General features: G+C 38.2%; 1 protein-coding gene across 4 annotated transcripts in view; it reads left to right on the top strand.

The window, feature by feature from the left end:
• The window catches only part of ANKRD17 (ankyrin repeat domain 17), a 59,767-nt gene that overhangs the window by 12,796 nt on the left and 32,573 nt on the right, over positions 1-14,398 (top strand). For all 4 annotated transcript variants that reach the window (XM_031553038.1, XM_031553037.1, XM_031553036.1 and 1 more), the window contains exons 2-8: positions 2,925-3,078; positions 3,673-3,829; positions 5,624-5,771; positions 6,062-6,209; positions 7,311-7,544; positions 9,219-9,313; positions 13,784-14,021. In XM_031553038.1, coding sequence (XP_031408898.1) covers positions 2,925-3,078; positions 3,673-3,829; positions 5,624-5,771; positions 6,062-6,209; positions 7,311-7,544; positions 9,219-9,313; positions 13,784-14,021 — 1,174 coding nt within the window. The remainder of the gene's footprint in view (positions 1-2,924; positions 3,079-3,672; positions 3,830-5,623; positions 5,772-6,061; positions 6,210-7,310; positions 7,545-9,218; positions 9,314-13,783; positions 14,022-14,398) is intronic.

The raw sequence follows: 14,398 nt of genomic DNA, 5'->3' as shown, positions 1-14,398 counted from the left end.
GTCTAGTTGAGATATTTGTATGTGTCAGATGGTAGAACAGTACTGAAAGTGCTGTTTTCATGAAAGCAAAGCTGTTTCCCTGCTCATAAAATACACTTCCTGTAGAAATGTAAAGCTCTTGAGACTGGTAACAAAGAAATCCTATGCTATCTTTCCTACTTAGCTCCTTTTGTTTTCCTTGCTAGCGGTCATTCCAAAATGAGAGGATGAATGAGTAGATAGGATTTTGAGTCTATGTTTTGGAAAACAGAAGCTCTGTACACAGAGATGAGGGCTTGTGAAGGAGGCTTGGGAGTGTGTGGGCAGCCCTCAGCTTTGATATTGTGGAGCTTTGTCACCTCTAGGTAGAGATGATAAAAGCATAGTGTTGAAAGTTGCAGCTGGGTCTAGTATCTCAATACTTGGAATACTTAGAAGGATTGCTGTCTGCTTACAAAAATAATAGTTGGGACATGTGCTGGGGCACTTGTAGTGTGGAACTTCTTTAAGGTTTGGATTAATGCACCAACTAACCGCAGTTCTCGGGCCCTTTTAAAATTTCTTTTTGTATTTCATGCATCAAAATGAGTCTGTTTAGTAAAGAAGCAGTCAAAACTTGGTAATTTCCACTGCCTCCCCCCCAGCATCTCTTTTGATTGGTATTAGCATTAACTTCCCTAGAAATCATTGTGGGCAAAGCAAAGATAAACAATTACAGAACATGGGGTTTTATTGCCGGGTGAGAGAGAAGGAGAAATCTTGTAAAAGGCTTTGTGCTGGGGGCTATCCGAACAATTGGGTTATGTCAGAGTATTGTGTGATCAGAGAAGTGCCGACTGAGAACCCAGACTGATTGTTCTGATATGTGAGGTGGAGCATGAGTGTACTCTTCCACACGTTTTTAGTTAAGGGAAATAATATACATCTGGAGACTGTTCAAGGAAGAGTCTGTTTACTCAGTCTAGTAAATAGAAATGCTTTCTTCAGTTTCTTGCATCTGCAGAGAAGGTGGTATTTTCTGGAAAAAAAAAAAACAACAGAATTTTCACCTACCAAAGCGCAGACTTATTCACCACTATTAGAAAAAGCTTTACCACTGTCTTCGTGCGTTGGATGTGGTGTCATGCTGAACAGGCTGAGAAACAAATCTGTAGAGCTAATGAAACTCTCTTAAGAGAAAGGGTAACTAGAGAGAGAGGTATAACTGCTAGCCTGCTGGAAAGTTCTGCAATCATAGGTTGAAGATGAATCTCTTAGGAAAGGAAATCCAGCTATATTTAATGTTGCAAAATAGTCTAAAATAAACTGTTAATACATTTCATTTCTTGTGACATTATTCTGAAACAGTGTTTAAGTGAGGGCACGTTATATGACTCTTATCCAAAATGTTTTACAGAATACATTTTCTCCTGATGACTTGTGGTTTTAATGGTACTGTGTTGTTTGTAGATAGATTGCTTTTTCTCACCTTTTTCCTAGTATGCTGTAGGTGAAGCTACTTGTTTTTATCACACAGTGCTCACGTTATTAGGGAGAAGGAAAATGGGAAGATTTTTCCGTTGGAAACAAACTGCACAAAAAATCCAATGTCAGGAAGAGATGTGAGTTTCATGAGGATGTTTTTGTATTTGGACTTATTGCTTAGCAAGTACTTGTATCTTGTTAGGAAGAAGCATGACCCACTAAATACTTTGCTCAGGTGAGGTTTATCAGTTAGTTGATGTAGGGTTGGTTTTGATTTCCATTTCCGATGCTGAGAGAGCCAGAAGCCTTTCAGCTGCTCGGTAATCTGCATTTCCGGCAGTGCAGTCTGTCTCTTTCCTCCTGAATGGTGGAGTAGTTCCTTTCTCTTGCTGCAGCAGGCTTAGTCTTCAGGAAAAAGATAAATAGCAAGTCCTCAGATGAACTGGCCTAAAAATGGTCAAGTGGATGTGCGGAGTGGAGCTGGCAGTGACCAGGTAGGGGCCCTGGCAAGGCTGACATAGGCTGGGGAGAAAACTAGAGGTTGCCTTCAGTTTGCAAGTTGGAATGCTGTGGCATGTATGAGTATTTATTAATGGTATCCATTAGGTGATAAGGTAATTTTTGCAAGTAGTTCTCAGGCTAGTTTCCTAAACAAACAAGGTGTCTGTCTTCAAGCTAAATTCTAATAGCATTCCTACAAAGTTTTGAATGTGCTGGGGAAGTAAAGACAAGTTTTAGAAGGAAAAGCTGTGATGTAAGCTCTCTGCTTGTATGCAAGAAAAGATGGGAAGAGGAGGAGACCTTTCAGGAGTCCTAAGATGAGTTGGTTGTTCTTCTGGTTTGTCTGCCCTTAGGTTCTTAGGGCATTTATCTGCAGGAATCTGAACTTGTGATGCTCATGAGACTGCTTGTAAACTTTACGGACAGACGTAAATCTTTCTCAAGAATAAAATAATTTGTACTTTATCTTGATAAACTGTACTCCATATGGAAATATATTACTGCTGTGTTACAGACAGTAGCTGCTTTTACTGTAAGTTTGGAGTCTTTAATGAAGCATGGGTAGTTGATGTGTGGTTTATTTGCTGGACAATCTTATGTCTGGTAGATTTTAGGTAGAATTTTTTGATTGTGGAAGAAGTGGACTTTTGAGACTGTTGAGCTTTGGAGAGGAATGGTGTTTCAGCGTGAGCTTGGTAATCTAATAAATGGTTCAGTTGTTAGTTTGTAAACTTTATAGTGTATTTATGGATCTCTTAGAGGAACGTTCCTTTTATATGATTTTTGAAAACCTCATTGCTTCCACTGGAGAAATATTACCATTTTAAGTCAGCTGAGGGTGGTTTGGTAAATAAAGTATTAATAAATAAAGCAAACTAACAAAAAAAAAAAACCCCGCTGCATTGCAGCTACATTTTTTTATGTATTAATTACAAGTTGGTCAGTTACATTCTTCTCAGATTAGACCTGTTATTTTTCAGGTGGAATCATTTATCCTGGATCAGGATGATCTTGAAAACCCTATGTTGGAAACAGCTTCCAAATTGCTTTTGTCAAGTACTGCTGATGGTGCTGACCTGAGGACCGTAGATCCAGAAACCCAGGCAAGATTAGAAGCTTTACTTGAAGCTGCAGGTAAGTACTCGTGTCCCATACAGGTTTAATCCCAATGCACTAACACATGAGCCTATACTGGAACTGCTTTCGTAAGTCTAATCCACATGAGGACGATACAGATGCAGAATGCAAAGCAGTGTGAATGTGGCAATGTTGTACAAGTCAGGGATGACTGAGGAACTCATTAAAATGTTCTGAATTTTTGAAAATTAATTTCATGTGAACATTGTGGCTCTAATAGGATTCTTCTGAATTTGAATTTATAGAAACCTCAGAAAAAAATTAGCTCCCAGCCTTAGACTTGTAGCCTTATCTCAAAAACTACACTGTTCAGTGAGGTTTTGTTTTGTAATACGGATGTATGTTGCATATAATGGCTAGTTGAAAAACAGTGTTTTAGATGATTAAAGGGTTTAATTCATGTGCATCGTGTCTCAGTGCAGCTCATAAATTAATATTGTAAACAGCTGATCCCTTCTGTTTTGGAAGCTGTAGTTCGTTATGTTTAGAATGCTTCTGTCAAGGAATCTGTCAAGGCTCAGTTTCAACTTCTTTTTGTTTCCTCCTTTCTTGGCACGTGTACCAACTTGTTGCAAATTGGCATCATGGAAGGAATAGGTAAACTATCGACTGCTGATGGTAAAGCATTCGCAGATCCTGAGGTGCTTCGCAGACTGACTTCTTCGGTCAGTTGCGCGTTGGATGAAGCTGCTGCTGCACTTACTCGGATGAGAGCAGAAAGCACAGCAAATGCAGGGCAGACGGACAAGTAAGCCATGCTTTATACTGTAGTTGTGTGCTACTTAATGGTGGGGCTTTTCCTTGTGTCTTTCTGGCTGCAAAATGATGAAAGTCCAAGTGGAACTTGTGCAAGTTGTCATCTGGGTAGGACCTTGAACAGAGGCGTGGCCAAGCCTCTCTGCTTTTTGGGAAGCTCTGTGGCACTCAGTGGATTCTGGGTTGCTGAACATTGGAGGGAGAAGTAAAAGATGACTCTCTTATAGTCTCTATTTGTGTTTCAGTACAAAAGAATCAGACTGTTAGTAGGAATTACTGAATTCCCCTTTTCTAGTTGACAGTTTATTATTTGTATACCAAGTGACTCAGAAGAAAGAGTTATAGTACACTGACAGGGACATTTGAAGAAGAGCAGAATAATTTGCTGTTGTGTCTGATGCTCTTCTTTGCATGCCCCTGTTACCAAAGTTGCTAAGACAGGGGATATGGGAAGTAGAAGAAAATGTGGAAAATATGTTGAGCAGTATATATTTAAGAAATATTTTTCCATTTATAAAAACTTGGTCTGGTGGCACAGATGATACAGGAGTCCTGGTTATGAGAAGCAGTTGTAATTTGGTCCATGCTTAAACGAGTAACCGTTTCAGATTTTGTGTGTTCTAAGAATTGTTAATGTTGAATAGTGAGGCTTGCAAAAATTTTCAGTGAAATACCTTATTTTTCCATTCCCTTTATGGTTAATTTTGTTTTGATAGGACTTGTTAAATGGATAGGATATGAAAGAGTGGTGGGTGAAATGAAGTCACCCAAATTAAAAAGACTTGAATTTGTTATTACTGATACAGTTACATGGAGAAGAGAGAGAAAATTTGTCAGGCTTGAATTTACTGTAAAAGTTTCTGCTTTGTAAGAATAAATGCATTGTATGCATTGTTTCAGAGTAATTGAGAATATGCATTCAGTAAACACTTTTTTGACCGAAACAAAATTAGCAGTGAAGAAGTGATGTGAGAACCAGAAGTTCTCTTAGGGTTTACCAAATCAGGAGAACATTGCCAATTCTTTCTGGATGGAGTTAGGGCCACAAGCAAACCATTGAATTGTTATAAAATTCCATAACTTCTGTCCTGTGTGGCAAAAGTGAAACCATTTTCTTAAGGGTGATTTGTTTTAGTTTAATAGTTACAGTGCTGGGAAGAAGCGTGATAAGGCTGGTGATTTCTCTGTCCTCAAGCACCTGGAATAAAAGAAGATTTTGGGTGCTTGTAGATTTGGAATGGAATACTGAAAAATAGTACTCAGTTGGGTATTATTTTATTGAACTTTTGTTCAAATCATGTCTTTGAACCTTACATTAAACCTTCTCAAACTGGTGCTACGAAACGGGAATATATGGAGACATGCTATTTAGTGATTAGTAATATAAATGAGCAGCGATTTGTTTCTAGGACTGTAGGAGTAGCCTTTCAAAAGGAAAAGTGAGAAAAAAGGCTTCATACTTTGATATTATGTCACACTGAGTGCATGTGTTGAGGGCAAATCAGGCCCATGATCATGTCCTCTCTGAGCGTGTTCTCTGCTTCTCCTGTATGTGTTGCAGAACTTGATAAGCAAAGTGATCATTCTGCACTGCACGTTAAATTATATGATTGGAAAATAATAACATGATTAATGCCACCTTTAATTAACAGTTGACACTTTTTAGATTGTGCTTTCTTTTTAGTTAACTCCATCCTTTTGGCATGTTGGACTTGTTATTCTGCACGTAGTGAAAGCGTTTCAAGTGCGGTCTGTTTTCACTTGCCAATGCTTTCTATCTTACTAGCCGCAGCTTGGCAGAGGCTTGTTCAGAAGGAGATGTAAATGCTGTGCGGAAGTTGCTAATTGAAGGACGGAGTGTGAACGAGCACACAGAAGAAGGGGAAAGCCTCCTTTGTTTAGCCTGCTCAGCAGGATATTATGAGCTTGCACAGGTTGGTTCTTTTTTAACTGTTTTGTGCATCTTGTACAAAAATAAGTAGGTGTTAAATTAACGCTTTTTTCTTATGTACTTGAAGGTAGTGTTAAGACAGTAGAAAACGTCAGTAAACTGACAGGTGAAGACTTGCACGCAGCTGCACGTTGCTGGTGCATTTTGTGCTTATTTTTCAAAGTTTCTAGCATAAAACTCTTTGTGAAGGTGTGGGGGTTGTGTAACGTTTTAGTCGTCGTGACACTCAGCCTTGTCACTTCCCAAGGCTGTTGATCATCCTTCTGTTCACAGGTTCTTCTGGCAATGCATGCTAATGTAGAGGACCGAGGTATTAAAGGAGACATAACACCTTTAATGGCCGCTGCTAATGGCGGACATGTCAAAATTGTCAAGTTGCTGCTAGCTCATGGTGCTGATGTGAACGCGCAGTCATCAACAGGTAAATAGGTGTTGGAGCTTGTTGAAAACAACTGGAAAGCTGAGATTTGCTGCATACTAGAACTTGATTTGAAAAAATTGTAAGACACTCAGTTGAGAGCCAACTTACAAAAACAGAATTCTTCCTTAATGTTTTACAACTTACTTTACTTATCCTTTTTAGGTAGTTTTAAAATATAAGTTGGTTTTGGATTAAGTTAGTGATTGTTAGTAATTGGATTAAGTTAGTGACTTTTAGATATGTGGGATTTGTGAATTGTTGTGGCACAGTATTTTAAGCACGGTTTGGAAGTTGATGTACACAAAATTATCTGACAGAAGGTCTAGTTAACTGAGAATACAGTAAATGTGAAGAGGGCCTTTTTTAGTGCCATCTTCTTGGCAGGTTGTGTTTTAGTACCCTGTCTTCTTTTGGATATCTTTATTGTGCAGCCTTGAAGCAGACAGAATAACTGATTACTAATCCTAAATAATGAGGAAAATTAGGGTATGAGAAGACAGGTATGTGGAGTTTTTTTTAATTAAGCAGTCCCAAGTTAGTAATACTGCTCTGGCTTTTTTTTTTTTTTTTGAGAAGCCTTTCATAAAGGCAGATTCATTGATTGTTTTGTTCAGATGGATTTTTGATTTTTTTTTCCATGGGGATTCTTTTCATTTCTTTGTGAAGCCTGTGGACCTTGTGAACTAGCCCTTCACAGGTGTTCTAGATCTGGTTTAGAAGCAGTAGTTCGTGTTGCTCCTTGCTTTGAGGTTTTCTTTTAGCCATTATAATACATCCCTGCTGATTTAATAAGAAAGGTGATGAGGTTTTGTCGTGTAAGTTGGGATTAACCAAGAGAGAGAAATGGGAAGAGAATTTTCAGTCACCGGGTACATTTAGATTTTCAGTTTGTCAACAGTGAATTACTTGCTTGTTTTCCCTTCATCCTTTCAAACAGTTTCTTGGTTTGAAACTTAAAAAAGAAAAAAAATACAAAAAACTCGTTCAGGAAGGTAGTTAGCCCAATTAATGTGATCAGATGAATGAAATATAAGGTTCCCAATGTAGAAATTCTGTCAGATTTAGAGTTCTGTCTTTAAAATCTTTCTCCTCTGGTTCTAGGCAATACAGCTCTTACATATGCCTGTGCTGGAGGCTACGTTGATGTTGTGAAAGTACTGCTGGAATCGGGCGCTAGTATTGAGGACCATAATGAAAATGGTCACACTCCTCTAATGGAAGCAGGAAGTGCTGGTCATGTGGAAGTGGCCAGAGTGCTGTTAGAAAATGGCGCTGGCATAAATACACATTCCAATGAGTTTAAGGAGAGTGCACTTACCCTGGCTTGTTACAAAGGTATGGTACCAAGGCCTTTACTTAGGTGTGGAAAGTCTCTTTAAACACCTATTTACTCTGCTTTGCTGTACATTACGAAATTTATTTTAAGGCTATAAATATACGCTCTCATATGTTTTTATATTGGCTGGAGTGCTGCACAACATGTACGTACCATAAGATGATGGTTAATATGTAGAATAAACATTAAGATACAAAACTTTTTCTGAGTCCTTATGATGCTTAATTTTTTTCTCAATTAAATGAATTGTGAAGCAAGAGGATATATACTTTATCACAGAATGAGTACTTTCTGTAATGTAACTTATTTTGCAAGATACTCTGCTTAGGTATAGAAATGTCAAATAGTTTAAAGGACTTTGCACTTTAAAATATATGGTGTCTAGGACTTTGCCTTTTATCTGTCAGTGCTTAGGCAGCGGGACTTTCTTGCCTCCTTTAGAGTATTAGGTAGCTATCTTGCATCGCCTTGGGGAGAGCTGAAGTTGTTTTAAGACCAAATGTTTTCAAGTAGCTAGAGTAGTTGCTGTAATAGTCACCTAAGATACATTTTATTAAAGCTATTAGAATGGCTCTTGAAATCCTAGAGGTACTTGCTGTAGCATCTCCATGGAAAATTATTGTAATTCATTTACATTTGTTTTCTTCTGCTTTGATAAAATCCTTGTGCATTATTACTGAACCATGACTGAACCGTTACTGAAGCCATGGTAGTTTATTTCTGTGTGATTATCAGAACGGACTTTGTTTGAAAGAGGGGAATGGGTCTTTAAACCATCTCCTCCCTGAAAAAAGTGTGCCTGAGCTCTCATTCATGAGCTATCTGATTTTTTTTCATGTTGCTTGCTTCTTGTAGTATAACACGCGATGCTTAGAATCAAGGATGTCACAAGCTTCTCCCAAATAAAGGGAGAAGGTGAAAAGTCAGTGTAACCTCATAGTGGGCAGTATCCTAGTTCATGTTCAGTCATAAAGCAGCTTTTTTTTTTTTTTTCCTGACTTGATTTTATGTGCTTGCTTCTTGGGTCAGTCATGACTGTGTAGCATAGTTGAGTGGGCTTGACATACCTACAGGACTTGGAAAGTGATAGTTCTGAATTAATGGAGTGGTAGATCGTAAATACTTGCAAACTGTGTTAAGATTTTTTTATGTTAGAAATATTCAGATAGATTCTGCAAATGCTATGTGTGAAGGTCCATCTGTCTTGTATGTTTTATTACCTAAGGCTTGGTGTGACCTCAGGGACCATTCACAATGCGATTTATAAGCACAGTAACCCTAAATTCTTTGTGTTGACTGGGAAGAGGAAGAAAAATCCCTCTAAGCCAAACAAAGCATCCTAATGTTCTTTAGTTGAAGAAATTGGAAACTGTTAAGGCATAATGAACTACCCTTGTCAATCTGATGTTTGCATTGCTCAGCTCTATCACTTCACAGAATGCATGTTGTAGATGCATCATTTTAGTCATGAAATGAATCAGATAATATTTATAAAAATGATTGCTAGGTTTATGTGGATTTTGAATATATAGATAGGGACATGCTGGACTTCTAGTGTTGTAATAACATGGTCTTTTGTAGCCTTACTCGTATTATGCCAGTAAATTTTTATGGTAGTTGCAAAATGTACTTGATGGAAGTTGTTTCTATCATTAAGTAACTTCTCTGTACAGGTCATCTAGAAATGGTGAGATTCTTGCTGGAAGCTGGTGCAGACCAGGAACACAAGACAGATGAAATGCACACTGCTCTCATGGAGGCTTGCATGGTAAGAGATGCATGGATTTCTTGGTGAGGCAAATCTGTTGGTTTTTTTACTTCCAGGAGGTGAACAGAGTGGTTCTTTCTGGCCTTTTTGAGGTACAGTTCTGTGCCTCAAGTTCTGGTTCTCTGGATATGTTGATCCTTTAGCAGATGATAAAGGGGGAAGTAACTGGTTGAAATATGGTACTTTACTAAGATAGTAAAATGAAATTTCTTGTTTTGATAACTAACAAAGTAGTTACATTTCTGAGACAGTGGGAGATGGTTATGAACTCATCGCTTGAATAATGAAGTTTACGTTATGTCCAACTGCAGTCTAATGTTTTCAGAAGTAACAGAAGTCGACAAGTAAGGCTGTGCTGTGCTCATTGTCCTAGAGCAGCTTCATATAAACTGCATCTTCTGTTGTTACATCATTTGCTTTTGGCTTTTCTGGTAATTAGGGAAGCATGGTTTGATGAAGAAAGTTTTGTGAAGCTCAGTTTAGAAAAACTGGTGAATTCAAATGTGGCTGTATGTAAATACTAGTTATTTATTTAAACAAAACTTTTTAATTCTGTCAGCCTCTGGGAGAGCAACTTTCAGTTTATAATGGGATAATCCTTTCTACAGTGATCTCCAAATGAAGTAACGTAAAGCAGATTTGTAGTGGCTGTTGAAATGTTGTTACAATATGCACTAAATGTAAGAAATTAATATAGTTGTAACCTGGCTATTTGGAAGCATTTAACATAACTATGCCATGTTTAAAGAGTTTGTTAACAAAGTTCTCGTCTTCCCATACTGATGGTTAAGTTTAGGTGTGTGATTCCATTCTGTTTGGTTCACCTGGCCCCTTGCTCCCTGAAAACAGGATCAGAGGCTTTTTGGGGAGCAGCTAGTAAAACAACAAGGGAAACTATTAAAAACCTTGATTAATAAGAGTACTTCTGTGTCTATTAATCTGAAACAATCTATTTTCTGCTCTATTTTATAATTGTCTTTTTATTAATCTTGAAGACTCTTGAGAGAAAATCAGATTTTTAGCTAATTTGTTGTAGTACAACACGCATGCTTGTGAAATTATCACTATTAGAGGTTACGCATGTGTACATTTTGGTGCTGAAATGTCATAATTGATGCCCAGTTTAAGATGATTCCAAGCTTTTATGGTAAAGAAAAAATTTCTATATCAGTGTCACACATTGGTGTGTTTGTGAGCTACAAGTAAGCTGAATAACTGGATTTCTAACATGTTTTTCTTGTTGTGAACTTTTTGTACTTTTGTGACTGTAGCTATGGATGAATGCCACAAATGCTTCTTTAAACTTTACTTAGTTTTCCTTTTCCTGAAATGACAGCACTTACCACTCTAAATTCACCCACAGCTATGCCTGTTTCAGGAAGATAATGGTTTCAAATAGGGTGATCATTAACTAACAGTGATAGTTCTCTAGAGGTCATTAGAAAGAAAGGCATGCAGATTACCAGGTCTTTTGTTTCTTCTTACCCCAAGATATTAATAGGCTTGCCATTTAGTTATGGCAATGGGGAAAAAGCCTTGGTCTCCCTTATTTCTGCAGCAAACAATTCTCATAATTGACTGAGAGGTGATTGGTGTTATCAGTACCTTCACTTATGTTTAAGAGAGGGAGCAACTTTCTGTGGCAGTTCTTAAAAAGGTGGCAGTTTGAAATACAGCAAAAGTTTCTCATACAGGGGGCAGAAACAGTCACTGCTTTTCAATAACAGAAGAAAGCTACCCTCTCTAGGATGACATTGAAGTTCAGTATGTGTTAGAGAATTACCTGTGGCATAGTGCTTGCGTTACAAGCCATGAGACCGCATGGACCTTGTCATACAAGGCATTCAGGAAGACTTTTGTTCAACAGCTTTTTTTTTTTGCAGACCAGTAATTGTTTGATGTAAATGAGTTGCTGAGCAATATGAGCTGTCTCGTGGGAGCAAAAAGCAGGTTTGTCTACTTGGCACTTACTTAGTAATACAGCATTTTCCAGTGAGTGCTGAGTACTGGTTGCCCACACCAGTTGGTCTTTAGAACATGCCTGGTGTACTTGTGCAGATTGATCAGACAACCTTTTGTGATCAAATAGTAGTTAGTAGGGTATTTTTCAGATATTTCAGAAGAACTGAACAGCACCTTCCCATTGCCAGGTTTGTTAGAACACAGATAAAATTTCCTTGAGTGATTAATCACCAGTAGTTATTTTTAAGGCTGCCTGGCCTACATAAGAAACTTTGAAGCGTATCCTTATGCTGCTGTTAGCTGTACTTTAGCTAAATCAGTTGGGAATGATTAGTGAGCTGTTTTGCCTGAGCCTGATGGTTAAGCCACATCTCAGCATTTCCCTGAGGAAAGATTCTTTACGGAGTCTTGGAGTTTTTCCCTAAAGTAGCGTTGTCATTTCATGTAGAAAAGTGAGTATGTCCTAGTTTATGTCCTAGATCTTTTTCTGGGAGAAAATCCTACTGTGCTCTCTGGAAATTGTGAGCTTCAGACAATGAAGTTTCAAAATGTCAGATGCAATGATGTATTTAGTCTGAGAAAGAGCTCTTAAGGTTGTGGTTTGCAGATTGATGAGGATGATGCGATTTGCTATCCCTTGGTGCAGACAGCAGTGGCTTCAATTTGCTACCTCTTATTAATTAATCTGATATCAAGATATACTTAACTTGTTGAACAAGAATCTTGAGAGAGCTTTGTGTTCCTGGTAAGCTGCTGCTTTTCCATTGTCACCTCCTGTTGTTTATCAGATTTTTCCCTCCATAGCTACTCCAAGTTTGAATGATCCCCATTTCCTCATGAAGAAAGCCAGCCTGGAGAGTTTGTGTTGCTGTTGGTGACCAAGTGCAGTGACCAAGCTGATCTTGCTCTGTTATCAAACTGCCATTCGATTCTGTTTTTGTTGATATGCCACTGTCAGGACTCCAGAGCAAACATACAGCTTCAGTCTATGGCGTATGGAGAACATGGCAAAGGCTGTATGCTCAAATGGTTTGCAAAGTAAAAAAAGCAAATGTGAGAGTACATTTTGGGAGTTTGACAGCATAGCTGCATCTAGAAATCTCTGCCTATGGATAGTTATAGTTGAGGTCACTATTGTGATTTATGGGAAACCTCTGACAAATTGATTTGTTTTCACTTGGAGGGGAGAAAGCAAGTCCTGACTGTGCTGTAAAACAGAGCAGCAAGTGTAGTAGTTCTGTGGGAGCCAAGAGACGAGCAATATAGTTCTGCACAGCTATTTAAGACAGTAAGGAAGCAAAATTGTTTAACTTAAACAGTTTCCCCCTGCTAAAGCTGGGAACTTGTAAAGTAAATACTCCGAGACACCAACAGTCCTCATGAAGGTGAAGGCAAACTATTCCTGACATACACTGATATTTTGTAATATAAATACGCTGTATATAACAAATAATGTAAATGCATGTTAAATCTAAGAATTCGCTTCTTTGCTAATTGTGGAGCCTTGACGTGGAGTGACTTCTTGGCAGTGTTAAGGCTTTGTAGTCTTTCAGAAGAGTGTTACAATTTGTTCTCACGTCCAAGTAAAAAGATTTTTGATTGGAATTCTTTCAGTACTCCTTTATCACAGAATCACAGAATGGCCAGCGTTGGAAAGGACCTCAAGGGTCATGAATCTCCAGTGTCCCCCACCACAGGCAGGGCCACCAACCTCCCCATTTAATACTAGATCAGGCTGCTCAGGGCCCATCCAACCTGGCCTTGAACACCTCTTCTCCACAACCTCTCCGGGCAGAGAGAGGTGCTCCTGTTCCAGCACCTTCGCTCTCTCTGTGAAGAACTTCCCCCTGACATCCAACCTAAATCTTCCCTCCTTTATCTAATATAGCATTTGTATTGTTAGTAATAATTTATTGAAAGAACATAAAAGCCTTTGTTTGCTTTTTTCCTAAGATTTTTCATTCTTAGATAAGTTTGACAGTCCTCAGTTCTGTCTGAATTGTACAATAAAGATGAATACTGAGTATTTCAGGATTTCATTTGTAGGATTCCAACTTGTGGAGGAGGCAAGCTTTCAAAATAACATTAGGCTCTGTCTCAGCTTTTTTTGTTGTTACTGTTTTTTTCTCCAGCTAAACTGATAAGCAATTGAATTTGAGTCTTCTATGAAGTTCACAAGTTTAAAGCAGAGAAGTTATGTGGTTCACAATATTGCTGTTTTGTTTTGGAAAGGGCATATTCATTAAAACCAAGTTCTTTTAGTGCCTGTTTAATAGACTTTTAGTTTTTATCCAAATATTTGAGAAAACTCAAAAAAGTTTTGTTATATTTTTGGACTTCCTTGCTTGTTTCTCTTCTGTTACTTCTGATGGAATTTGAGTTGGTGAGTTCTTTAAGGTTTGGAAAAGAGCAGCTTGTTTGTTTATTTTTTGTCTTGATTTCTTGACCTCTGATATTTTATTTTTTTTTTGTTTGTTTTTTGTTTGTTTTTTGTTTTTTAATTCCTAGGATGGCCATGTGGAAGTGGCAAGATTGCTGCTTGACAGTGGGGCTCAGGTGAACATGCCTGCTGACTCCTTTGAGTCTCCATTGACTTTGGCAGCTTGTGGAGGGCACGTTGAATTGGCAGCTTTGTTGATTGAACGTGGAGCTAACTTGGAAGAGGTAAACGATGAAGGATACACACCGCTAATGGAAGCAGCTAGAGAAGGCCACGAAGAGATGGTGGCACTACTACTTGGCCAAGGTAAGTATTGGGATGCTGTCCATGGCCTGCAATTCAACAAGCATCTGTGTATCTTTTTTTCTTCACATTATTACTAAACTTTGGTTATTTTTGTTCCTTGAACAACTTCTGAACAAGCCATCACCCTCATTTAAATAAATTGGCAGTTTAGCAAAATATTGTGTTATTTTGTTAAGTGGTCATTCTGAATTGGTCTTCACAACAGCTTTGCATTTTTTAAAACAGATGTGCTCTACTGAACAGCTGATATGAATAACTTGCACTCTGCAGGATGTCCTTGATACATCTTCACAGCTTTTCAGTAACAAAACAAGCAAAAACAGATTTGATATACCATGATTTTAGAGGAATTCTTTGGCTGTTGTAGAAACAAGATG

The sequence above is a fragment of the Meleagris gallopavo genome, chromosome 4 (assembly GCF_000146605.3).
Source record: "Meleagris gallopavo isolate NT-WF06-2002-E0010 breed Aviagen turkey brand Nicholas breeding stock chromosome 4, Turkey_5.1, whole genome shotgun sequence".
NCBI classification, from domain to species: domain Eukaryota; kingdom Metazoa; phylum Chordata; class Aves; order Galliformes; family Phasianidae; genus Meleagris; species Meleagris gallopavo.
This window is presented reverse-complemented; position numbering and strand designations above follow the sequence as displayed.